The 27,657-nt window shown below is 43.6% G+C and overlaps 1 protein-coding gene across 1 annotated transcript; it reads right to left on the reverse strand.

Moving 5' to 3' along the window:
- On the reverse strand, positions 1-25,906 carry CDS1 (CDP-diacylglycerol synthase 1; the record flags this gene model as incomplete). Its single annotated transcript, XM_084285668.1, has 13 exons — positions 1-130; positions 1,313-1,416; positions 3,203-3,322; positions 5,771-5,923; positions 6,687-6,755; positions 8,631-8,718; positions 10,534-10,616; positions 12,582-12,640; positions 14,125-14,264; positions 15,678-15,775; positions 18,211-18,307; positions 19,075-19,202; positions 25,820-25,906. 13 exons carry the CDS (start codon positions 25,904-25,906, stop codon positions 1-3), a joined length of 1,356 nt encoding a protein of 451 aa, XP_084141794.1.
- Between the last annotated feature and the right edge of the window lie 1,751 nt (positions 25,907-27,657).

The raw sequence follows: 27,657 nt of genomic DNA on the forward strand, positions 1-27,657 counted from the left end.
CTATCCTCTCAAAGATGGCTGCAGGATCCCTTTTTCAACAAGATGAGATTTCAGGGTTTTATACACATTTAGTTGTTGCTCTGGCTGAAGGACCAACAGCTGCTTCAGTAGTTTGCTGGGATTTGGACCTCTGTCAATGAAAAGTTTTTCTGATGAGCAGCAGCTCTAAAGAAGCTTTTAGACAGCCTTCCATTCCCCCCCTGCTGCACAAGCAATGAATTCCCATTTTTGGGGGGGATACTAAAGTATGGATATTTTCTGCTCTAACCATCCCCTCAGGATGCATGGCCAAGCATCACTGGGAAAGCACTCTCCTTAGCCAAATACAAACAAAAAGAGAAAAGCATTGCTTGTATGTTCTGTCAAATGGGGATATTAAGAAGGTTTATGACAAAGAAGATTGACTTATTTATTCTTTCTTACTATACTCACATTCTTCATCAAAAGGGCTTTTTTAGTTTAATATCCATTGCTAGTTTAGCTGTATACTACCAACTAAAAGGAAAATGGTCCAAGTCAGGAAAGAAACCCACCAATTAAACTATACTCCTCTAAATGACAGGAACCTATCAGCCCCATTTTCAGCCACTTATTTACAGCGTACTTTTACGATAGACCAAACATGAGGCAAAGAATCTGTAACTTAGTTATCTCATGATTATTTACTCAAATGTATTTATAAAACTAAGGGCACATATGAGTTTGGCTACCTCCAGTCCCTTACCTTGAGTACCCTTTCCCTGGGAACTAAAGCAATTGCAATACAATTGCCATTCCCACAATTTCTTCTTGAAAGCTGGTGTGAGATGATGAGCATTGTTTTTAGTAAGTCATCTACTCTTTTTACCCACAGTAAAAAGATAGTCTCTCCAACAGAAAACCTCAAGTCCAGCCACTGAGAAATACTGAAGCTTGTGGGAAAAAAATGCATCCTCAATATAGAGGCTCTTCAGGAAGCAAAAAACAGTAAGCAGATGTTACAGCAAACAACCCTCCTGCCAGAACCCCATCCTGATACCTCCCTATTAGTAAATTCCAGCAGAACTTGTACAAGGCTGCAACACAAAAACTTGTTGGTACTTGGGTTACACAGGTTACTGCTAACACTCTGGGCATAGCTTGAACATTACACTAATCTTACAAGGGCACACAAATGTGCATTCTTAACGATTTTTGTATTTGAAGTAATTGCATAGAACAGATTTAGGAACAAATCCTACTATTATAATGGTGCAGAACACAACTTGGACTGCAACACAGTGGTACCGCACCTATCCAAGTGTATGTATTTTGATTTTCAAAAATCCAATACCTTATGAAACTGGTGATGTAGACGTGAACAAAAGTGGCCATCAAGTACTGACAGTCAAAGCGATCCATTATGCCACCGTGCCCAGGGATTGTGTCTGCAAAATCCTTTTGGGTTTGAAGGACAGGGAGGAAAAAAAATCATGTTAACCGATTCAGATGAAACACACTCATCAAGCATCACTTCACAGCGGTGTTTTAAGGCCGTCATTAAGCTATGGTTTTACTGTGTTAAGCATAAACTTAGAAAGAGCCTCATTGCTAAAGAAGTTTTTAACTGCCAAGGTTTGTCAAGGAATGAGAAAAAAAAGGAAGCAAGATGGAGCATTCAAGTCTGCACGTACTTGATTCCATTTTGAGGCAACCGTCTCAAGCTAATGGTTGTTGTTTCTTGCCTCTTCAGGATCTGATTCTCCTCTTTATGGCTTTTCTTGCATTGTCTACTAGCAGCTGGTACTGAAGCACTTACTTCAGTACTGAAGTTAAGTATCTACTTGCTTCCAGCCAAGTGGTAACTTGAGAACTCTTTCCACTGTCTCCCACTGGCTTCACAAGTCGTGTGGCCCATTCACCTGCTAGTTTTGTCACTGGATTCTTGGTAACATTAATTAAAAGCCATGATGTGCACAAGCAATATAAATACATTGAATGGCATCACAAAGCCTTGTCATTAATAAATCACTTGTTTAAAAAACAATAATAATAATACTTGGATGCAAGCAATAGTCAGTATGCCAGCTTTGTGTTACCTGACCTTGTCTGTACAACAGCTTTATTATTAGTCAAGTGCCCTCACACACCCTTGGTGTCATTCATGCTCACTTCTGGACCTTTGTCAGGTGAGCTGACTGCCAGCAATAGATACAAGCCCTGTGCTTATGCTGCTCCAGCAGGCACGGACTGCATACACGCACCGCCTTTAATAACAACCACACAATATCCCTGTCCCTGTGATGGCCCTTTGGCTGCAGTGTGTTGTACTGAAATGGCCGCTTTTCAGAAGTATCATTTTCCCCAAAAAAAGCCTTTCTTCACACCAATGTTCCTTTGCTGCTGTGGCTAACAGGCATGACAGAGCACAAGGCTGTAGCCAGAGAGCTGCCGGACAAGCTGCTTGGACCAGCGTCAGGAAAAGGATCAAGTACAAACACGTGTATGAGAGTTCAGCACAAACAGGTTTATTTATATGCTTCTGTCCAAAGCATGTGCCAAAACCAGTGGACACAGGGAAGAAGAGCAACAAGCAACAAGTTCAGAATTACAGCAGTCCTACCAAGACATAAAGAAGGTCAGGAGAAAATTTGGGGCTACCCTCTTCCCATACTCCAGCTGCACTTAATGCCAGCCAGGGACACTACTGCCACAAGCGACAGCACACACCTTGCAATAAACAGAGGTTAGCACATCACAACATTTGCCAGTACACGTTCTTGTACAAGGCAGCGCTGCATTGGCAAAAGCAGCCCGACACTCATGCCCAGGTGAGCCTGACATGTCAGCATCTGCGTACAGCATAGACTCTGTAGGTAAAATACGGCCAGCCATAATTTGAAGGGCAAACTGCTGTCAGCAATTGTTAGGTTGCCACACGTGTCAAGTGTAATTATCTCACATCTTGTTCATCCCAATCACTTTAGCAGCATGACTGAGAAGAGTAATTATCAACCAAAATGCAAACCTAAAATAAAAAAGAAATGGGAACAATATACCTCTATCTGATAAAACAAAGTGCTGCTACTGATGCTTAAAAACAGCTCAAAGATCTTCCTAGAAAGACTAGGTACTGCACTCAATAAATGAAACAAACAAACAAAAAAAAACCAACCAACAGAACAAGCACTCTCATTCAAAGAGACAACCAAAACACTGCCAGCTTACAGAAGTGATGACGCACCTTGATTTTGAAAGCTCTTTTAAATCCACTGGCGAAGAATCCTCCAAATGGCCCAATTAGGGATGCAAATGTTGACAGGGCAATGCTGTGCATCTGGAATGGGTACATATTCACCGTTTCCTATGTGAAAAATAATAAGCAAGATATTTCAATGTTTCATTCTAGGCATGTTTCAGCTCAAGTATTTGACAACTGGGCTAGTACAGAGCAAATTTCCACAAAGCTTCACCCTTTCCTAATACAAAAGAATACTTTTCAGCCAAGTCCTTAGTTAATTATATGGAATATTATCTTCCCCAGCCTAATCTTCCCCAACTCTGCTTTTCCAGATCCATTTCCTATAAAGAAAGGAGCTTTCCACTAATCCAACGATATTTCTGAAGACCAGGTGACCCAGTGCTCCCTAGGCACTGGTTGCTGTCATGCAATTCACTGTCACAGTTGCTCCTTTCAAGTGCTCTTACGAGACAGACAGGAATTTTGCCCAAGTCTGCAATACTGGCACCGTGCATACATAGGACAATAATGGGAGATAAAAGTTTAACCTCTGTTAATGTTTTTGTTTTACATTTAACTATCTATTGTTCCCCTCATTCCGTCCACAGACTTGAAATTTCTTTTGATCTATTAGTTTTTAGGGATAAGAGACTTAATTATCAGGAAGGAGAACAGGTGAGTATTGCCAAAGATGATAATCAAGGTAAGCATTTATTTTATTTTACTTTATTTTGCAATTTTGTTTTGGGCCCTTTCAAGTCAATGGCACAGGCTGCAACCTTGAGCACACCTCACCTGGCAATTCTCAATATACAACTCCTGGAGCTGAAAATCCCTGAACCTTATGTTTCCCATCTGCATTATGAGCAACACTGACTACCTTCTGGAATTATTTCGACTTCCTGTAAGTATTGCTAAAACCAATCCTGTTCTCAAAAGGCCTCTTAGAGATTAGCAATACTACTTGCAAAGCGTATGTGCAAGCACTGTCTGCTTTAGGGGGTTAATTGACATCTCCCTACCAGACTATTGCAGAGCTGACTGTTCCCTTCTCCTCCCTTACCAAAATGTATAATGAAACTGGACAAAATAAGACTTCTCTCAACCCAGACTACACACTGACTTTATGCAAAAACAAACAAACAAACAAGAACTTTTTACATTTGCCATCAACGCCACAGTTCCTGAAGCAATGGTACACACACTCAGCATGAAAATATCAAAGCTCCCTCCTGATGCAGTCTTGCCTTTTTTTTTTTTTTTTAAGTACCACCTGCAGCCATTAATTATTTGCAGTACTCAGTTTTTGCAAACAGCAGCAACAATTTCCCACTTCTGCCTTCTTGTTACATGTGAACTTTTCTCACTACGTGTTCTACCCGTGTAAAAGCAAGCAAAACCCAGTGTCTTTCTCAGCACTGTCTGTCACAGCTCTCTGTGCTGAGGCAGCAGAGCAGAGGAGTGATGCAGAAGGCATGTGCCAGCTGTTCCTGTTCTGCGTTCATCGCAGTCACCTCCTCTTTGCCTTCAAGGAGAGATAAATATGCATGGGGGTGTGCATCTGTGCACATGTGTGGGCATGCACGTGTGTGTATAGATGTATATATGTGCTGCTAAGTGTGGGCATGTGGGTGTATGTGTGTGTATGGGCATGGGTGTGCATCTCTGTGTGTATTTGCATAAGTACATGTATGTGATGTGAGTGTATTTATGTCTGGGGGATGCATGTATGTACGTGCACATATTTATGCACATGGATAGGTGTCTGGTTGTGTGTGGTAGATATATATATGTCTGGATGGGTGGAGCTGCATGTGGGGGTCTGTGGGCGTATAGATGCATGTGTCTGTGCAGAAGTGTGCGCTCCTCCATGTGGGGATATCTATCTGTGGGATGGTGAGGGGGTGGCTGTGTGTGTACATAGAAACAACTATATAATGAATCATTTATATAAAAATTGGTCACCTATACAAATATGTAGATATGAAAACCAGTCCGCATGCATTTCTATCGGGTCTGTACCTGTGAGAGTTTCCCCCACGCCTGTGACTCAGGCAGCAGTGCTTTCCCCCAGCAGGAGTGATGGTTCAGATCCTGTCAGGTGAAGATTCAAGGTGTCTCTTGCCACAATGTGCAGGCTACATGCACAGAAAAGGGTTGGCGACTCCATTACAAGCACAAATCCTATTCTAACTGCAGCTGCACACTCACTGCAAATGGAATCAAGTTCTACTAACGCAAGTATTTAGCCTTACTACTAACTCAGGCCTTTACCAATTTTCCACAAGATCCTAACAGCTTACCTGAATGACATGCAGTACAGTGAACAGCATCATCCACTTCCTGCACAAATACCGGCAATGAGAACAGAGATGTTTCCTCGTGTGGCTTCAGCAATGCCTTTCCCTGATGACCTCCTCCCCATGTGAGCAAAAGTTCATAGTGTCAATTCAGTTCTTATCCCTCAAGACCTACCTACGTTCATGTACCTTTCTAAAAAGTTTTTATAAAAGTTTTCAAGCTGGGAATTACAATTCCAATTTTAATTAAAACCTTGATTTTTTTTCTTACCCATCCCAACACAGCCCGAAGCAATAGTGGCACCGAATACTTCTTCATCTGGAAGAGCTCCAAAGGTTCACACTCTGTCACAAATCTATTGGTTTCACTCTTATATTCCACTGGGCAGACAAAGTACTGATGCTGAGCCAAGAAATAGGAAAACTGGAAAGCAGAAGAACAACTCGTCAAACATGCATTAGTTGATACAGTCAAAAATCATACTGTAATTGAAGGCTTTATTATCTTTTGTAATAAAGAGACCCCCAGTGGAGTAAAATCAGCCCTCTTTTTAAGTTGGAGAATGCCTCAACAAGGGAGGCGGATGCTGACCTTCAATGCCTTTAGGAACCATTTCCCATCTTATTTTTCTTTTCCTATCTCTCAGGCTCCTATCTAGTGCATATTTCTGCACTGTAATATCCCCAAGCATTAACTACTCATTATTTCTTTAGAGTTCACTTCTCCATTCAATCCTGAACTACTGCTACTACAGAGTTGTCACCTATAAGTTCCACTGATCTTGTTGATAAGTTACATATAAAAGCAATTATTTTATGTTGCTGCTTTCTTCTATGCATATCATTGGTGTAAAGCACCTGTCTAAACCCATGGGCATTCTGTCAGGAGAAATTATGTGTTAGGATGCAAGGCAACAGCCTGAAGTTGCACTGGGGAGGTTTAAATTGGACATTAGGAAGAATTTGTTCACAGAGAGGGTAGTCAAGCCCTGGAATGGGCTGCCCAAGGAAGTGGTGGGGATATTTCAGAGCTGTATGGGCATGGTACTAGGGAACAAAGCTTAGGGACGAGATCTGGCAGGTGAGGTTGGACGTGATGATCTTGAAGGTCTTCTCCAACCTGAATGATTCTATTTACTGAGCTATTCTACATGAACCTATGCAAGAAAAGTTGTGTTGTTACTTACAATGAATCCAAATACAACTGTGGAGATGCCACCTCCAATGAACCCTTCCCAGGTCTTTTTGGGAGACAGCTAGGCACAAGAGAGAGAGAGAGAGAGAGAGCTGCATCAACTGCATCATTGAATTTTTTTTTTTTTTAACCACCTGGACCTTGTTTGCAGTAAGCTCCTACTTGTGAGCACGTGCAAGTGTCAAACGCTGAATGTCACTGGCTGCAATCTCTGAGCACTATAGATAGAAAAGCAGGGCCAGGGGCAGGCAGGGAATCTGCCAAGGTTGGACAGTCCTCAGGAGATGCTTGCTCCCTACTTAAGATGGGCAAAAAAACACAGCATCTAAATGCAAGCATAGAGAGACCAGCATAGCAAGCTGTTTTCTTCATCAAATTCCATCAGGCTTCCTATCTGGGAGCAATTTATTATCAGATCCAACCAAATACACCAAAGTTAACATTGCAAGGACATGAAAATAAAAATTTGTATCTTTCTGTAGGGTCTTGCAAATACTACCAAAATTGGAAGATTAATGCTCGAGCCCTTCTCAATGCTACATCAATGAGACCAGATGAGGAACATTACATAAAGCCTTATTTCAAGCAACAGTTTTTGAAGTAGTATGCAGTTTAGCCAGCACGTGCAATCCAAAAAGAAAGCAGCAATATTTAACGATGTAACAGACCTCAAATTCATCATACTACGTTGATATTACATTCACAGAATCACAGAATTGTCTAGGTTGGAAGAGACCTCCAAGATCATCTAGTCCAACCTCTGACCTAACACTAACCAGTCCTCCACTAAACCATATCACTGAGCTCTACATCTAAATGTCTTTTAAAGACCTCCAGGGGTGGTGACTCAACGTTTCAATGTCTAACAACCCTTTCGGTAAAGAAGTTCTTCCTAACATCCAACCTAAAACTCCCCTGGCGCAACTTCATCCCATTCCCCCTTGTTCCTATCACTGGGCACGTGGGAGAATAGACCAACCCCCACCTCGCTACAGCCTCCTTTGAAGTACCTGTAGAGAGCAATAAGGTCACCCCTGAGCCTCCTCTTCTCCAGGCTGAACAAGCCCAGCTCCCTCAGACGCTCCTCGTAGGACTTGTTCTCCAGGCCCCTCACCAGCTTCATCGCCCTTCTCTGGACCCGCTCAAGCACCTCCATGTCCTTCTTGTAGCGAGGGGCCCAAAACTGAACACAGTACTCGAGGTGCGGCCTCACCAGAGCTGAGTACAGGGGGACGATCACTTCCCTAGCCCTGCTGGCTGCACTGCTTCTGATACAAGCCAAGATGCTGTTGGCCTTCCTGGCCACCTGAGCACACTGCTGGCTCATATTCAGCCGACTATCAACCATCACTCCCAGGTCCTTCTCTGCCAGGCAGCTCTCCAACCACTCATCTCCCAGCCTGTAGCTCTGCTTGGGGTTATTGCATCCCAGGTGGAGGACCCGGCACTTGGCCTTGTTAAACTTCATGCAGTTGACCTCAGCCCATCGGTGCAGCCTATCCAGATCCTCCTGCAGAGCCTTCCTACCCTTGAGCAGATTGACACATGCACCTAACTTGGTGTCATCTGCAAACTTACTGAGGGTGCACTCGATGCCCTCGTCCAGATCATCGATGAAGATATTGAAGAGGACCGGCCCCAGCACCGAGCCCTGGGGAACGCCACTAGTGACCAACATCCAACTGGATTTGACTCCATTCACCACAACTCTTTGGGCCCAGCTACACAGCCAGTTTTTAACCCAATGAAGCATACGCCAGTCCAAGTAATCCCACTTTGCACTTAAAAATCCCTAGAAACCAGATAAATGATGTGTTTTCTAGCAAATGTCTAACATGCAGTACAGCTGAAACTACTGACCTCTATAAACATAATTTTGAACAAGTATCAAAAATGCTGTGAACTGTAAGAACCTGTTGCTGAGTCAAGTACATACCTTAATTAATGGAGTTCTGCCAAAGAAGAATCCAAAGATGTATGCGGCAATATCATTGCAGATCACACTTGAAATGGGCACCAGAAACCTAGAGAAAGATGCACAGAAAGTTTCAGAAGTGGGAGGGGGTAGAAGGTGCCTGAACCTAAACACAGAACAGAAATAACTTTAACTGAAACAGCAGCATTTTTGGTTGGGAATTTTTATCTAATATTTAGAAACAATTATGTTTCATAATATGTTCACTTAGTTCCCCCATAAGCAACATATTGAGCTATACTGATGTTCGTGTTCAGCCAATACAGACTGGTAGAGATCCACAGTAGTTCAACTCGTAATTTCATTTTATCACATGAGCTTAAAATGTCAACAGGTTGGCTTTTTCTATCAGATTGAAGACTAGTACCACTTAGAAAGAAATCAACAGAAATAAACATGTTAATGTTACTGGTAACATCAAAGCAAGCAAATCCCTTATAAAGTTCAATGATACCTACATTTAAAAAAAGAAAAACTATTTTCCTTTTCTTGCTCGTCAGTTTGCAGCAGCCTGTGATAGCTTTTTAAGTGGTCTCTGCATGTAAACATCATCTGACTTTTCTACTAAAACATGTTAACCTCTTTTTCCCTTTTCAAAGCAGAAATGTATTAGTAAGATTGGAGTCAGATTCTGTGACCATCTGCCAAATTGTCTGGTGCAATAGTAGCAGAAATGCTACTAAGAAATAGGCAGCTAGCTCAAAAACTAGGTTCACTGTTTTACATATGTACAAGTTCACCATGAAAATAATTTGTTCATACAAACTCTGTCAAAGGCTTTTTTTTTTTTCTTTTTAACTGTGAGCATGTCTTTTCTGTAATGATCTTCCTTGTTGAGAAAAGAACAAGGAACACATGAAGTATTATGTCCTTCGAAGTACACATTATCTTCCATGTTCTTCTTTCTGTCTCAACTCGCAATTTACACTCTCCCTAAAGAGGTGTGGGGTGTAAAAACATGACATCTCGTTAAGGGAGAAGTTTTAAAGTCATCAAGTTTAACTGCATCATCAGAATTTAATATGCAGTGGGAAGTGAGGCATTAGGACAACCAAAAAACAGTCAAGATTTACATTCTGGAGGATTTTGTTTTGTTTTTAGGTCAACTGACTTTACCTGTACATACAAAATTATTAAAAACACTTCTCCCTTTCCCAATATACATCTTGCTCTTGGAGACTACCATTAGTTAGCAAAAAAGGGTAGTCTGCTATCATTTCACCTGAACTTCATACGGACAAGACACACAGTTTAAGACCACCGATACCTGCCACTTCACTTGCTGGAACTATTCTGCTTGCTTGCTAAAAACAGAAGAGAACACATTTCGAGTTACTTTGAAAAATCCCCAGCGTGTTGTTTTTAACCTCTGAGGTTTTCATGTCCTTGAAACCTTCTGGAAAGAAGGTCTCAAGCTGGACTCCTGACACCAGATTTGATCTTCCAAATTAAATGGTTCCATTTCAGTAGGACTGTAGAACCTGAAGCTCCCAAGCAGCTGAAAAGAAACTGCTGCATGTTCCCATCTTCACCAAATGCCATGGGAGATAGTTGACCATACTTGGGATTAACCCTGATCCTTGCACATAAATGAAGCAGTTGTTTGAAACTACCATACTTGTGGCTGCCTATCAAGCTTAAGGGGTTTCTGCCCACTGCCCTATACCCCTTATGTCACTGCTCCCACCACCTCCGATTCCCCCTCCAACTAAGCATGGATGCTTCTTACTTGGTGCAGCTTCAACTGCTCTCGTGGTTATTCCCTAACTCCCTAATTAGATCTCTCCCTAATTAGATCTGCTATGTAACAGAGCCAACCTTTCAATGCAATAGTTACAAATTAGTTTGTTACTTTTTCCCTTACCAGATCATGCCTTCAAAGAGATTTTGGATGACTAGATGAGATTGAGTTACAGTGATCAGCAAAGTGACATGAGTCCATGCGAACTGTTAACAATGCAACAACACAACAGTTAGTGAAAACACCAATCAGTACACCTCCATCAGTACTGGCACGTCAGCTAGAGGAGCCCTGAGGAGCTCACAGGTAGACCAGATCTAGCAGTAAGACAAGAGATGCATGCATACGGTACATCACAATTCAGCTGGCTTTCAGAAGCAAGGACCGAAACTTTAAAAGGTTTCCCCATCGTTTTCCTTTACCCGGAATTTTTTAACATGCAGTTTAACTTCCGATTTAGTGAGACATATACCTTCAGCATGAAAGCAGCAAAGAAACATAAGCAATGTGATATTCTGCATATACATACGTAAAAGACAAGTTAGAACTGTAACAATAAAATGGCAATGAAGAACTCATGAAAGAGTCATGTTACACAGATGTGGATATCATGACAGAATACTGGTCCTCTTAGGAAAGATGGAATTTCTCAGGATAAGTGAAAACTAATTGTTAATTTTTATGGGCATGGCTATTTCAACTGTCAATTTCACCAATACTACACAGTGTACCTAGTGTTTATTCAGTAGCAGCAGTATGCAGTAAAGTGGTTTCCAAAGCTTCTACATTACATTTTGCTTTCCAAAAACTCACAGATAAAGACCTGGTCATTTTTCCAGGCAACACTGAATTCAAGCACACAATGGCTGTGCTAGTTAATACTCAGGATGTCCTACTTCCTTAAATTTCCTTATCATGTGTGCTTTCCTATGGCAGCCAGCATCTACTTGCAGTTAAGAAACCTGAAGAGTCTGAAAGCAGGTGCAAGAGCTGACTCAACCTTCCTGAAAATATTACCTGCTGGTTAACTAAAGCATCTCTGCAGCAAAACATGTATTAATCATACAGTGGTACTGAAAAACCAAGGCAAAACAAATGGCTTCTACTCTTCAGTCCAAACTGTCCGTCCCCTGTTCCCTCCTCAAAAAAAGGTTCCCCTCTGTTCTACTGAAATTCTTCTGTAGTCACACCTTAATGCTTTCTGGACAATCACAATGTTAAATGACTGACTACACTTGTTTATCCTTCCTTTTCCGGGGAGGGGGGGGAAGAGGCAAGAGAGGGGAGGGAAGAGAGGGATATCAGGGAAAAATATAATTACCTTGTGCCAATTCAAAGATAACGTGCTTTGTCGATTACAAAACCAAAATCACCTCTCCCCAAAAAGCTGCATCTCCCCCCAGTGAAGCAACTTCTCCCACAAATAGGGTAAATCATTTTTGAGTATAATTTCTGTTGTTTTTTAATGCTATAGTGCTCAGCTAAGTCCTAGTCCAAAATGAGGGACCCGCAGTGGTAAAGTGTCACCTAAGGCCCTGTAGAAACAAAGGGGTTAACTGCAGCCACTGACCTTTAAGTAATCTTTAAGGTTGCACAACACCCTGATCACTCAAGTTCTTTAAAGACAAGTAGTACTGCATTACTGTTTTACTGTTGCTTCTGATCATTCCTATTTTTAATCAAATTTGGGAGTCAGAAACACTGGTTTCTTACTGGACAAGAATGATCTATTGGGGCACAGCACGGGGCCAGAACAACTGTTAAGTGTCACAGACTCCAACTCCTGTGCAGGCGTTCAGGTCAGGTTTCCATCCTAGCACTGCAATGGAGCCTCTACAAAGAGGTGCTTGAGACACCAGAACCATGTCCCACCCCATGCCGAATGTGTCTGGCTTCCAACCTGCACGGAAGGCGCACGCACTCAGAGGGAGCCTCTCCCTTGTCCACCTGCCACTACAGGAGCAGTGTCACAGTGTGTACAGGGCCTCGCGCAGTGAAAGACTGCTTTGTGAGATGATAAGAAGCCCCAGTGTATAGGTAGAGACACCCAACAGCCCAACATCACTTGGTTTCACACCCCCACCTTCCAAGGTATTTTATGAACGTAAGGACATGACCCTTTCTAGTGATATATGTACGCAACTGACCAGGGCAAAGTAGGTAATACACACCATATAAAACTGCAGACGGTAGTGTTTCTTCACTAAGCTCAGAACAAACATGCAGAAGCCTGTAAAACAAAGCAAGCATAGTTTGTACTACTGAATGTGTAATTACACTGAACCACCATACACCAATAATTCTCTTCCCTTGGAGCAGTCTCCAACCTGCCTGTTTGGAGCACCTACTTCTGTTTGGTAACCACAGGCAGAGAATTCTTCTCACTAGAGCAGAAGATTTTATTGACATCAGTAGGAAGCATCCGTTTCATTACTTACAAGGTCACATCATGGACATCAATTTTAGGGGATGAGACCATCACCTTTAAAAGGTGCCCAAAGCCAGACCAACAAGCTTGATTTGAATGACAAACAGGAAATAACCTGAAGGTGAACACCAGCTCACCCCTCTACCCCAGAGAGGCACACAGCTGCAGGCAACAGAACCTTGAGGCATGCTGCAGAGTGCAGATTCCAGGGAGACATATCACCCCTCAACTTGGGGGGCATGCGGAGTCCCAGCCTTCCCTATGACAGCGCCCTGCAGGAGCGAGGCTGGTGGCCACCCGCAGGACCCCTGGCCTCCCACTGGGTATGTGGCTGCTGCCTGCTCTCCCCCTCCTTGCCCTTCAGCAGCCATGAGCATTAGTTGTGTTAGGTTCCTTGGGGAGAAGCTGGCTGGAAAAGGTCAGATTGTGTCTTGCAAGGCTGGTTGCTAGTTTGTGATCTAAGCATGAAGTAGAAGTTTTGTCTGGTTTACAAAACAGTAGCAGTAGACAAAGTTCTTTATGAAGATCAGGTTTCTTCATCTATTTTACAAATACTTGCAGTGTGGCAGTCTCCCCATCTCTTAAGTCAACCTGAGTCTTCAGCTGATTACTTTTAAGGCTAAAGTAACATTAACGTTGTGTTTCTGAAAGCCGCATGGACTGCATTTACTTGTTCACAGAGACGGGAAGGAGGCTGTTAAAGAACTCTTTCCCTGGACTGGGAGGAACATTTATCCATGAGGCAAGCAAAAGAGTATCTCACAGACAAAATAAAGTCTGAGGCCTTTTGAATAAACACTTTACAATATAATCACACACCTTATCGCTGTAGCCCTGGCAGAACACTTACACAATAAAGCATTAACCCATCACAGTAATGACACATACAAGCCGTTTCCTATCACAGTAACAACAGCCATAACCCATCACAGTAATGACACATATAAGCCATTTCCACAAACTGACAAACTACTCTTGATACATTCAGGTACTGAACCCAAATTCTTCTGCTATCAAAATTAATTCATGTTGACTCTTAATGAGTACTATTAGCTCAACCTTCCAACAAGCATCAACTGTTTTTTAGACTACTACCTTCTTCTAGGTGAATGCAAAATTTATACTTATATTTTGATGATAAAAGTGTAAATTTCCTCCAACAGCACCAGAAAAAGAGTAATAGAGTAGATAGAGCTAAGAAGCTTTTTTCTTAAAAACAAAGCAAAACAGGCACAGAAACAAATGCAGCACACTGTTCTTCCATTTCTGCTATTTCCTTCACTTACCTGCCAGATAAAGTGCAAAAGATATAAACCTGTGGTAACGAATTAGAAACTGAAGCTGTTCTCTTCTCTGAACAAATGTACCGAAGTAATCAGCCACAGTTTCCCCGTAAAAAAAGTAGTTGACACACAGCAAAAAGTACCTGAAACAGACAAGAGGCAGCTGTTACTTAAACAAGGTAATACATCGTTGTGTCATTCATTAAAAACAAAAACAAAACAAAACAAATCAAACAAAAACAACAACAACAACAAAAAAAAACCTCTCCCCTATCCTCCCACCCGACACACAAAAAGAAAACCCAAAAGGTGGAAAGTGGAAAAGGTTCACAATGGAAACAAAATGCAAGTACCATTCCATTCTTTCACTTTTAGCAAGCAAATTTTGGTTGTTTATTTCTTCTACAGCAACCACACTAGAAAAACAGATATTGCAGAAATCCTTTCATACAGAACTACTTGTGCTCCACACTTGGGCAAGTCCTTTTGAGATATTCTCAAAGTACAGAACAATATCTTGCATCTGTTCAACTGAACAAAACTTTGATTTTAACTAGCATGGCAACAGAAAAGTTGATTTTGAGCTCCATGTATGCAGGTGACTGTGGTTAAATGCCAAACCAGACAAAGCGGTACAGTGCACATCCTCTAAGAATTTTGGCAGGACTGCAGTCATAAATACCTGATTCTGTTGCAGCAGTAGATCCAGAACCCACAGAATAATACAGACGATAGACAAGTCCTACTGATAACCCAGGACTGAGCAAAGGGAACCAACTAGCTTGTACAGAGAGCTGACAGAATAAATTGATATTTCACAGTAAAATTGCTTCTAAAAGTGAAGAAGCAATGTGACAAGAGGCAGGAGTACCTTGGATCACTTCAGTTAATTGAACAAACAAACAAAAAAATAAAATAGGTCAGGTCTGAACAATTATGTCCTCAAGCACCTTAGAGACAACATGTGCCCAATATCCTCCTAAAACACTCCCTCTTATCAAATGCCTTCATCTCTCCTCCCAGAACTCAGAAGTAGAAATCTTTTCCCCAGCCCTACAGAGCCCTGCATAAACAGGGCATTCCCACAACTATCTGGGATTTGCCAGTAACATTAATTATATCTTCTGGCTATCAAAAGATCCCTCGACACCTCTTTATTTATTCACTCCTGTGACTGCGATTAAATGCAAAATGAGTGAGGATTTACAACTTGTACATGATGATTTTAGTTACTTATGCATGAAAAGGAGCACTTCAAAGTAACTATTTGGTTATTTTCTTACACAAAGGTAAATACAAAAAAAAAGTCAAAGCTGTTCAGATAATACTGATCAGGTGATTATTTGGCTATGCACATTTTTAGGTAGCTTTCAGATGTTTAATTCTGACTTCAAGTATACATACATGCACACAGAGAATCCTGCAGTAGAAACAGATGTCAAGTTTTCCATGTGCACACAACCTACAAAGCTATCCTTGCACTACAACAGGATACAAAGAATGAAGAGACTTAAATTTCAAATCTCTACTTATTGATGGTCTTGTTTGCTACTCACCAGCTGAGGGATCTAAACCATGGTAAATCATAGGAGTGATAGACTCTGTAACCTATAGTAATGATCTCATGGAAACATTTCACTTGGATGCTCAAGACCTAAAACAAAAAGAAAAAAGCTATGCAGATACACTATAGTTGTTTCTTGAAGGCTGTGCGGAGTACTGCAACCTGTGTTAAGGGGAAAAAAATTATTCTGAATCCAAATTCCATGCAGAAAGAAGGCAGCTTCCAAGCAAGAACACAGGGAAGTACAGTTGTTGAGAAAAGGCATACTGGGCTAGCTGCAAGAAATCCCTCCAGAAATAAGGGAAAGCTCCTTACTTTTCCTCACCAAAGCAGTTTGGCAGCAGGAAGTAAAAAATCATTTCCTGTAAAGAGTAGGCTCTTCTACTACTTTTGGTTACATTTAATTTTTCAATTTAAGCAAAATTTTCAAAGTCCAGTGGAAAAAAAAATGGACTCTGCAACAGAACGTGGACAGCCAAGTCTTCCATCTGCAAGAGCCTCATTAAGGGTAAGCATGTGCTGCTAATTAGCACTGATGAGAAGAGGCACTGCTCACCTACCGCAGGTCCAAACGTCACACCCTGCACAGCCTCCATGTTGTTTGTCATCTCACAGTGCTGTGCTTGTCTGTGCAAGTCTGTAAGTGTGTCCTGTGAGCTGCTGCACTCTGAAGGTCTCAGCCAGTTCACCTAAGCCGTAGTCACCAAGGAGATGACCTTGCCCCAATACCACATATTTCCAAATATGGGTCAGCAGTAATCCTGTGCAGAGGCTGGAGGATGAACCTACCTACACCAACCATGCATATCATCACACCAGGCTTTGCAGGATTTCTCTTAGCACATGCGCTCACGAACACATTTCACCTTGCTCAACACGTAACCACAGCCTATAGGGTATCACATCACCTTAGCGAGTTAACTTTGATGTCTGTCCGTCTCATGCTCTCTCGTCTGATTTGTCTACATTATAAACCCAATCGCTACACAAAATAGCACCAGTAAAGGATTACGCCTTAAAGTGGAAAAGGACATTTGGGGATGAAGGCATGGAAACTTGTGCGTGTTACCTCCAGACAAATGTAAAGTATATTCTCAACCTCTGATACAAGTCTTACAGCTTCTCTTCCCAGCTTAGCTGGACTTCCCTACAAGTCTCCAAACATTTTCCATCTCAGTATTAAGATTTGGTTTTGGCACAACAAAAGTTGTGACAATTTAAGTTATGTGATTCCAGTGAAATAAAATAATTCATGAGCAGAACTGTTTTATTCCTCCATTCCTTTTTACATGGTAACAAATGTCAAATTGAGAAACAGTTGATTAGAGAACCATTCTGAGTTTTGTTTTATAGTCAAAAGGAAGAGTTCTATATTATTTCTATACTAGCTTTTTGGTTCATCTCCCAGCAGCTTTGCCCATGACTGCAGTCTTCGAGCGTACTATGAATACACCAAATTGAACTGCAAACTGTTTGTGCTCCAGTTCTCATTCTGGAAGTGTTATACTAAAAAAAAAACATGTGAAAAATGCCTCTACAATGACCTACACTGTAATGAAGCTTTGTTTTGCTGTTTCGTCATACACTCAAAGACATCGTCCACCAATGAAACTGTGAATTACAAGCTTGTGTCATTCTTCTGACAACAGGAAATACAAACTAGACTCATTCAGACAGGGACTCTAATACAGGCCATAATACTGGTGAACAAGCATTCCGGTATCTCAAGACATTACTGTCCAAGAGTGTTTCAGAGTAGGCATGGGGAAAAAAAACAAAACAAAACAAAAACTATTTTGCAAATTTAGTCAAAAATCAAAGCAGCTACTCACAAGCATTAATTTCAGTGTTCTAGAAGCCACATCCCTGTTTGTTGCTTGTCATGGCTGGAAAAAATAGTTAAACCATTACTCACTAAGAATACCAGCCATAAAAATGATGGGAAGAGGTAGTATGCAGTGTGTATGAATGTTATGATGATATTTGTTCAATTCATGGCCTAAAAAAACATTTTATCTCTGCATCTTGGACAGGCACCTATCTCCATTCTATGGATAAACCCTAGAGAGCCCTGGAGAGAAGCAAGGAAAGAGAAGCAAGGAATTAACAGAGCATGAGTGAGCAAAGTCTTTTAGAGCCAGGCACTGCCGGCAGACAAGAGCTGCTTGCTTTTCTCAGCCTGAAAAATGGAACTCTCTTTCTGTGTATTTCAAGCAAGTCTTAAAGAGGGTACGAGAAGGTAGTGGGAACAAGCCAAGCAAATGAATGACATTAATCTCATAAGCTTCGATGTAAAGAACTGTTTAACTTGTTTGTTTAATTCCTACCTAATTTAAGTAGCTGAGAAGGCCTTCATCCACAAGGTCCAATTGAAAACTCTTCCAATTTTTCAAGAATACTTGTATTTACCAAATTAAGAGACAAAATGTCTTCTGTAATGTCTGCACTTGACTTCCACCTATTTCTTATGCATGACAAGGAGATGAAGTAACTCTTGCACAATAGAAGATTTTAAACAAACTTACCAGAAGCATCAGCATGAAAGATCCCATGTATATTATCAGAAAAAACACAGAAATCATAGCTAGAGTTAGAATTCCACGAATCCACCAGTTCTTCCATCTGCCAAGAAAAAAGAGAATAAAAAGCAACCAGTAAGAATTAAATATAATGGCCACTTCCTTCCCTAACCAAAGACTCAAGTAGATGGTTACCAGAAGGAAGACCAGGCATCTTGCTTAATAAGACACATAGTAAGAAACACAGAACCAAGCAGCCAGCCACCTCACGAGGGGACACAATAAAGAAAGCCAAGTGAGCCATCTTTCCTCTTCCCCATCCCTCTCCTCCCCACAAAATGCCTTCATTTGCCATCTAATGCATCAGCCCCTCCTTAAAGGTGCTGTGAAAATACATCATGATCCCCAGGGAGGGTTTCACAGCAGGAGCCATGGGGAACCAGCCACATAAAGGCTTACCCATGAAAGAAAGGCTACCAGGAAAAAAGCATAGAAATCTTTGAGGACTGGCAGACAAAACCAGGGGATTGCTGACTGCCTATGTTAGCAAAGCCGCTGCTTTGCCAGGTAAAGGAATATCTGTTGATCTTATCTGTTGATACATAGACTGAACCACCACAAATGTTTATCTAAACTGTAGCTAAACATTGTGACAATTCATTTAGAAATGCTCACATGGGCAATCTTCAGGTCCTATGCAAAAAAAATTGCACTAAACAGGCTGAAGCATAAACATATCAATCATGATATCAAATAAAAATTTAGTCTTTAATTTTCATGTAGATCAAACAAAAATTAAAACCTCAATACAATCAGTAATGATTTTATTCAGCAGCTCTCAAATATGAGAGCTTGTTTGTTTTACTATACCTGGCAGACAAACCCGACAAAGCCCTTCTGAGGATTTCTGGAGTGCTGTCTATTGATGAAGGAACATCTGGAACATCACAATCATTTCTAAGATCCAAATCATCAAGTCTTTCAATCAAATCTGCTTCCTATGACCAACAACAACAACAAAAAAAAAAAAGGCAAAGCACACTAAACAAACTCAACATGCAATAATATTAGTTATTTCATAAAATAGTATGCAGTCACAAGCTTATGTCTTACATGGTGATGCAGGAATTATCAGTTCCTCAAGTCAAGACAACTATGATGTAGTACTTAAACTATAAATACTGCAGTAACACTGTATTGGCATGTAAATACTATACTGACATGTCTTCTAAGGCCAGTATTCAGATGCTGTAACATGACCTGCCATGTTCAAGGGCACTTGACACCCTCTGCACTCTTTCTACCCACCTACATAAGCATAGGGATCTATGTTCTCAGAAATACTACGAGTGACATAAAACATGGGTTTAACAAAAATCCCCAACTCTCTAACATACTCCCTCACCTTCATTTTAACTCATCTTCTATGGAAGAAGGTCACGGCTCTTCTGGTCTTGTTGCATGAAGAAACTAAATGGAGTACCTGACAAAACAGTTCCATTCCAGAGCAAGAAGAGGTTGCTGTCACAGTCTCTCATATTTTTATTGTGGGGAACTTGATCAATCCAGCTTGAAAATACATGATCCAAGAACAAACTATAAAGTGACCAGATATGCTATGGACACAATATTATTCAGAATAATCTCTTGGTATGACCCCAGCATGGCATTGTTTCTTCACCATTCACTCATGACCACTCAGGAACACACCTAGACAGAACTTTCAGCATAGCAAAGACAAAAAATAGGCAGTCTAGCGTACAAATTCTCATCAACAGTGAGAGTGAACTGGCAACAGGTTTTTTTTCCTCCCCTCAGTAGCAGCTAACACTGAACGTGCTGATTTACTTCATCCTTACATGACCAAATGCTTAACTCTTGGCAGTTGGAATGCTGCTCAGCTGTAGCACAGCAGGGAGCAGCAGAGCTGTCTCTGGCAAGGGCTGGGTTTCCTCATGACCTCTTGGGCTTGCCTCACCTCCTCACCATCCCAAACAGCCTGCAGCCCATCCTACATAACCAGCTTCATCAGCTCCTAACAGCTCTGGGGACCATGAAGTAACTTGGCTGACGAGGAATCTTCTTCTGGAGCTTAGGCAGAAAAAGAAAGTGTACAGCTGCTGGAAGCAGGGTCAGGCAACGTGGAAGGAATACAGGGATGCTGTTCATGTTTGTAGGGAGAAAATTTGTGTGGCCAAAGCCCAACTAGAGTTGAAGCTGTCCAGGTCTGTGGAAGACAATAAAAAATGACCTTTTAAATATGTGAATAGAAAAAGGAGGACCAGAGAAAACATAGGTCCACTACTTGATGGGGAAGGTCACCTCACAGACAAGGACTTAGGCAAAGCAGAGACGTTTAATGCCTTCTTTGCCTCTGTCTTCAATGCTGAGGATGTGCTTCCGGACCCTGGGTGACCATGACGGTGGGAATGACAAACTTCCAACCAGCCCTGAACATGTGCAGGATTTGCTGCCCCACCTGGATCCATACAAGTCCATGGGTCTGGATGGGATCCATCCCAGTGTGCTTAGAGACCTGGCTGACATCATCGTGGGATGTCTCCCCAGGGATGTAGCCATGGCACCAAGCCTGCTGGAGTTCAAGAAGTGTTTGGACTGTGCATAGTCATATGGGCTGAATTTTTGGGTAGACCTGGATGGAGCCAGAAGTTGGATTCAATGATCCTTACGGGTCCCTTCCAACTCAGGATATTCTGTGATTCTATGAACTGTACTCGAAACCTTTTCCACCAGTGCTGTACTATGGTTTCTAACTCTTCCTCTCTTTCCAGCCTCCTCGTCCCAGATCCCTGTGGGCTGTTTTCTTTACTTGTTTATCCTCAACCTATTTCCACAAACAGGTCAGCTTTTGTTTCCAACTTGTCCTTAATACTATTATTTTCTTCCCGAGTCTTGAATATTTTTGGCATTTTGGAAGAGAGTAGACATACCTCCAACTCCGCATAAAAAAACACCACAGAACTAATAAGGCCTACAGTCCAAGCCATCACAGGGTTACTCTCTTTATAGCCTTCAGCCTTTCCTCTTAATCTGCTGGCCTTTGGGAAGCTGGGCTTGAACATAATCACAGCCTCAGCAGCTGATGACCTCTGGGAGTAACCTACACCTAAAAGACAAGGCCTGCCAAGCCCCAGTGTCCACGATCAAGGCTGTGCCCCAAAGTTTGCCCAGCAGCAGGCTGAACTGGGAGAGGTTTGGGTCAGGGGCCTGGTGGGCTCAGTAGCCTGGCCCGTGGCTGGGTGGTGGCAGGAATTGGCCAGGGTGTTGCAGGCCTGGCCCCGGCCTACCCTGCAAGCCCAGCACTGGAGGTGGTATGTAATTAATGGGCATGCCTGTAATTAATGGGCATCACTGTACTGCAAGTGTGGCCCAGGCCTCAGGGAGGCTGTCGAAAATGCAAGTAACCAAACAGGGATTCATGTGCTTGCAGCCTTAGTATTCAGACATTTTCTTCCAGTGCTGTAGTACTATTCCTTAGGAAATCAACTACAGACTTTATAATGAGAAAGAAGAGGGGAGAGAGGGCAGACAGGGGAGAGCCGGGAGAGCCACAGGCCTTTTGCAAAGTCACATTCCAACCACTACAATCTGCACCTGAGTACAAAAAGCTATTTGTACAGAACTAGAGGACACTACCTGACTGCTGATAACGGGCAGTAATCCTGGCCCTAAAACCACAACTTAGAGTCTTTAGTATTAATCCTTGCTTGTGCATAGCAGAGGTGCTCTGTCCCTTAAGCATGGAGAACTATGGAAAACCCCAAGTCTTTTGATGCATGTCGGGCTTTCAGTATTGCTGCACATGGTTCCATACTCCATTGCTGTTTAAGCAGTCAAAATACATATGCTTAGTTTTATTCCTCTGATATGTAATACGATTTTCACTTATGCTCCTAATGAGAACCAATTTTTTAGATTTCCCAATTCTAGCACCTCAGTTGTGGCATTTCTCGGAGCACCTGAACCCGTTAAAGAACAAGTCTTCTTCCTGTGCTCACCTAAGATGTATTTCTCAGTAGTTTGCTGCTGCTACAAGGACTTGGGCTGATGCAGACTTCAAGTTTTATATGGCTGCATCTGTTTACCTTTTTTTTTTTTTTAAGCTTTCATTTGCTAAAACAACTAGTGGGGGATAAACCATGAACTGTATCTTAAATTTACCTTTGCACCTTACCTCAACAATGACCTTGAGTACTTGATTTTCCATTTCATGCTATAACAGCCACAAACGTTTCCTGAATAAGACTTTTAATTTGCCAGGTCAGAGGCCAAAGAGGAAGCTGTTGACTAAAAGCTAACTAATTATCATCTCTAGCATAAAAAGTGCTGTAATAACCCCATCACTGGTGGACAAGCTTTTCTTATTATTTGTTTTCTTAGTTATATGATCAATTATAAATATTTCAGTTTATAGCCAGGAATAACAACAATCACTGCAACAGTAAATGCTAACATAATGCTACAAATGCCCTCACAAAGGAAAAAGAAAAAAAAAAAACACATCTACATCAGTCTTGCAATTTCATTTTGACCTTGTAGATGCAGTTTTGGAGCTCATTATAAAACCCAGCACCCCTTCCTTCCATTCACTAGGTCTGGGATTAGGTGAAGCAGAACACACTGTAACAGCCTCTGTATGAGGGATGACAGATGAAAAGCTATGGTTTTCATGCTGTGGGTACCCATTTGCACATTTTGCCAAGGTTAAGCAAAACCAGCCCAAGTTGCACTCTGTTAATGACTAAGACACCTTACACTTCTCTTCATTTGAAGGCTCATGCTCCTTCCAAAGAACCCATCTGATCAGCTCAAAAAGGACAAATCCAACAAGGCTGAGATGATGCAGGCCTGATGAGTACAGGGAAGAAGGCAAACCTGACAATTCCTTGGTCACTACCACAAGCTCAGCATGTAACAAACACATGTAACTGACACTACAATCCTCATCAGTCTCCAGAATTTGTCAGCTGCCCCAAAATGAAGGTGTGTTTAGTTGTAGGGATTTGTTTTTATGTCACGTTCCTAAAAAAAAAAAAAAACACAGCAAGCCTTCCATCCTTAAGCAATAATTTTACTGAAAGGGTTGTTAGACATTGGGATGGGCTGCCCAGGGAAGTGGTTGAGTCACCATCCCTGGAGGTCTTTAAAAGACATTTAGATGTAGAGCTTAGTGATATGGTTTAGTGGAGGACTGGTTAGTGTTAGGTCAGAGGTTGGACTCGATGATCTTGAGGTCTCTTCCAACCTAGAAATTCTGTGATTCTGTGAAATAGTTGGCCTTAAAAAGGAGGGCCTCAAACAGTCAGGAGACTGTGCCTCCCCAGCAGGAGGTCTGACCAGGAATTAAGCTTCCACACGGATTTCTGCTTGCTTTCCAGCACCTACAAAAATACAGCCATGTGTCATGCATAAAAACCCCAGATCTGTGAGCCTATCATCCTCCAAAATAACATATGTTAATTGCCATTCCATACCACACATTCTTCACTGCAATTATCACGTGCTGAGCAAACCATGCACAAAATTGTTCTTGTTACTAAGGCACTTGCAATATTCTGTTAGTACTGTTTTTTTTTTCCAGGACACACTAAGAAACTCACAGGTAGACTGCTAATATGTTTTTCTCAGACAATACAGCATCACCTATGTTAAGAAGAAATCAAGACAGACATTTTCCAACAACTTATCTGGGGAAAAAAAAAATGTTAAAGCAAAATAATTTAGTTATTGTCATTTTACCAGTATAAGGGTTACTTTAGTTTTCTTCTCCAGTACTGACCTTTCTGCAGTCTCTACCCCAAGTGTTACACTGAAGTCAATAGTTCAGTGAGAGCACCTTGGAGCATATTTCATGAGATGTACCTTGATACCTTCCTCTTAAGTCAGGCTATCAAAGCATCAGAAGATCCTGAATGATAAAACCTTGTTTTTCCAAGCTGTTAAAAAAAGTACCACCACCACCACCCTCCCCCCAAAACAAACAAACAAACAAACACTTTCAGAATTGTTCACATGTAATCACAGACTTAAACCTTCACCTCCTTTTCTACCTACAGCAGTTCTCATTCACCACCACTTCCACCAAGTTACGGTTTTGGAAATATCCAGCCCTTTGGTTATCTGTGAAAGTAACATAGCTAAATTTTTCTGTTTCTTCCAACACTGCCAAACAAACTGAAGTTATTTGTGACAGACTCTAATGCTCTACTCTAACAAACACTGCCATCAGGATTTTCATGCAACTCCAAGTATTTTAACAGCAAATCGTGTCTCTGGGCAGCAGAGTACTCATGAAGGTATGTTGACATTGTTAGTAAAAGCATGCCAGGCACGCTGCAGCAAATAGGACAGGAAAGACCTCGAGATCTCTCCTGCACACTGTAGCACAACACAAAGCAACAACAAACTCATAGAATCACCAAGGTCCACAGGGCAAAGGCAGGCCAACAGGAATTCTGCAGCCATCAGCTTGGCAGGGCTGCGAGCAGCTGAGGACACAGCCTTGCGGAGCTCGGGACGTCGGGAAGAAGGTTCACAAAGGGCACACCATGTTCATGCGAAACCAAAGAAGTTACCTTTTACTTGAAAGTAAGGAAGTAGAAGTGAATACTGAACTTTTCTGCGTACCACTAAGAAAAAGAACCGATGGGGGGTGGGGAAAAAACAACTTTACTTAAATTCATGAGGAAATGAGCATCTCAGGACCTAGTAAGCATAACAAGAACAGTATCAGCCTACTGAAAATAGCAACTAAAAGTCCAAGAGATAAAAGCCTCCCGACATACTCGGAGTTCTTGGAGCTCTTGCGCAAACACAGAGCACTCCTCTACCTTGGCAAACAAGGTGCTTTCAAGCACGTCCCTTTTACCTATCTGGAATACTGGATGAATCGGGTCAGCAACAGTTGCATAAGTACTGAGCAGTTTCCATGCGGAAGGAGACGTCCAAGTTTTCTGCTCTAAGTATGGGAAAGGGTCATGTTTCTCAGCTGTGAGGTAGGAACCAGTGGAAATGCACTGCATCACAGCTACCCTGAGCAGCTGCGGAGGAAGGGGCGAGTTTCAGGCCCAATCGCCATGCAAAACAGGTGATCTGCACACAACCAAGCGAAAACTCACTATTCACATGCTGGAAAGAAGTGAGAGGCAGAACAGACAGACAAGCACCTACGGATATGTGTAGTGATGCATCTGTAATCCTGATGTCCAAATACTTTCCATCAGGTCCCCTACTGTATACTTTACCCAAGTTCTCTCATTTAAACGAGGCCCAAACTGCGACCTACACAACACTCAGCACAGAAAGCTAGCTTATCTTTCCAGCCGGCCAAGGGCACTACAGACAGCTTAATACGGAAAATAAATCCTTGCTGTCATCTTACTGTGCAACACCTCCAGCAGACACCCAGAGGGTGCCCGCCCGACACAGCGCGGAGCCCCCCGGCCCGGAACGGCTGAGGCACGGCTCCTGCCGAGGCGGCCGCGCAGCGCCAGGGCCCCGCCACCCCCAGCACCCGGCTGCTGCCTGCGCCCCCCCGCCCCGGCGGCCGTTACCATGGCACGGGCCGGCCCCAACGGCCCCGCCGCGCCCTCACCTGGTCGCTGCCTTCCTCCTTCTCCTCCTCCTCCTCCTCGCCGTCCTCTTCGGGGGCCGCCCGCCACCGCCGCCGCCGGGCCGCCATCTCGGGGAGCGGGGGGGGGGGGGCCCGGCGCAGGGTCCCCGTCCGGCGCCGCTGGCGTCCCGCGGCCTCTCCCAGGTGCGCCCGGCGCGGCCCCGGCGCGGGGCGGAGCGGGGCGCGGCAGCGAGCGGGGCGCCTCCCTGCGGCCCGGCAGCGAGCGGCCTGCGGGTGGCAGCGGGGGGTGGCGGTGCCCCCTCGGCCCGGAGCGGCAGGGAAGGGGCAGGGGGAGGAGGAGCTGGGACAGCGGGGGCAAGCAGCGCCGAGGGGTGGGCCCGAGAGGGAGGAGGGCAGGCACGCGGCGTGGCAGCGGCAGCGGCAGCGGCAGCGGCAGGGCGGGATGAGTCAGGGCGCTCGGGGAGAAGGAAGAGCACCTGAGCGGCTGGTGGCAGTGGGGCGAGGGCGTGAGCAGCCCCACGGGCAGGGCCGCGACGGGACGGGGAATGAGGGACGCAGAGCGGGTTGCGCAGGGAGCAGGCAGGGCCTGGCCCCGCTTGCCTCCGAGCCGGGCGCCCGTGCAGGTGCCATACAGCATCGCCCACGGAGTGCCTGCTGTGCGGGGCTGAGGGAGCACTGCCGAGGCTGCCAGGCTATGCCACGGCACGGCCCCGGGCCCAAGAGCTCCGTGGGGCTGGGGCTGTGAGAGCAGGCTGGGAGCAGAGCCTCTGCTGCTGCCCTGCGTGCGTGCCCGGAGCCCTTGGGTGCTCTGCAGCACAGCTGGTTGGACTGGTCGGGCGGGAAGCGCCAAGCAACACCCTGCTGCTCAGGTTCCCCCGGGCTAATTACCCGATTTACCTGCAATGTGGATATCTCCCAAATGTTTAGGCCCTTCGTGGGCCACGCCTGCCCTGCTCACCCATAGCACACAGCTCCCCACTGTGCACCTCGACCTGTGCACAGAACAGGGAGTTCTCTGCAGGCAGGCACAACGCTAAAGTCCCTGCATCAAAACACTTACATAAGCCCTGTGCTGAAACACGTGCGCAAGCTGTGCTTGTGCACCCAGCAGAAAGCAAAGCTGGCACGGGGCTGCTGTATCCTCTGCACACCATCAGCAAGCCCCTGTTGCAGGAGAGAAGTGGAGCAGCTCAGCTCCCTTCCTGCAGCAGCAAAAGCAACCTGAGCAAACCTATCCCCAGCTGGCCGTGAGGCTGAGGAACAGAAGTCACGGGGCTCAGAGTGCCTGCTTTTAACATCTATGTGTCTGCATGCTTAGGGGAGCCCTATCGCTGGCAGTCTTGGAAACAGAAGTTGTTTGCAGCTTTTGCCTGTTTGAGATACATTCCTACATATGCACAGAACACGGGACACATGGAAAATGTTGATACAGCATCGACAGCTATGTCAGACGATGTTGGCAAACAGCACAGTATCCCCCCAGGTCACAGTAATTATGAACAGTACTATAATATGCTGCATTTAATCAATTTACAATCTTGCCCTATTCCTAGATCATTACAGAGAGATACCCCTATGCTAGAGAAACGTGGAGAGCAGCGTTTCACACACCAGCCTCCAATTCTGCTGAGCGTTTGATCACTGAACCACAAGTCCACAGCCAATGCTGCCGCGCACTCCCCTGACACAACCAAGGACCAAACCGTGGGGCTGGGGACCATGGGTGGGAGCACTGCACCTGCGCCGGTGTGCTCAGGAAGTGCTGGAAGCCGAATTCCAGGTCAGAAGCTGGCTGTTACACAACCTATGTGCTCAAAGGTGAATCCACCTCCTCCAAAACCAAAACAAAACAAGAGTCT

This window comes from Netta rufina, assembly GCF_964035555.1.
Source record: "Netta rufina genome assembly, chromosome: 4".
Lineage (NCBI taxonomy): Eukaryota > Metazoa > Chordata > Aves > Anseriformes > Anatidae > Netta > Netta rufina.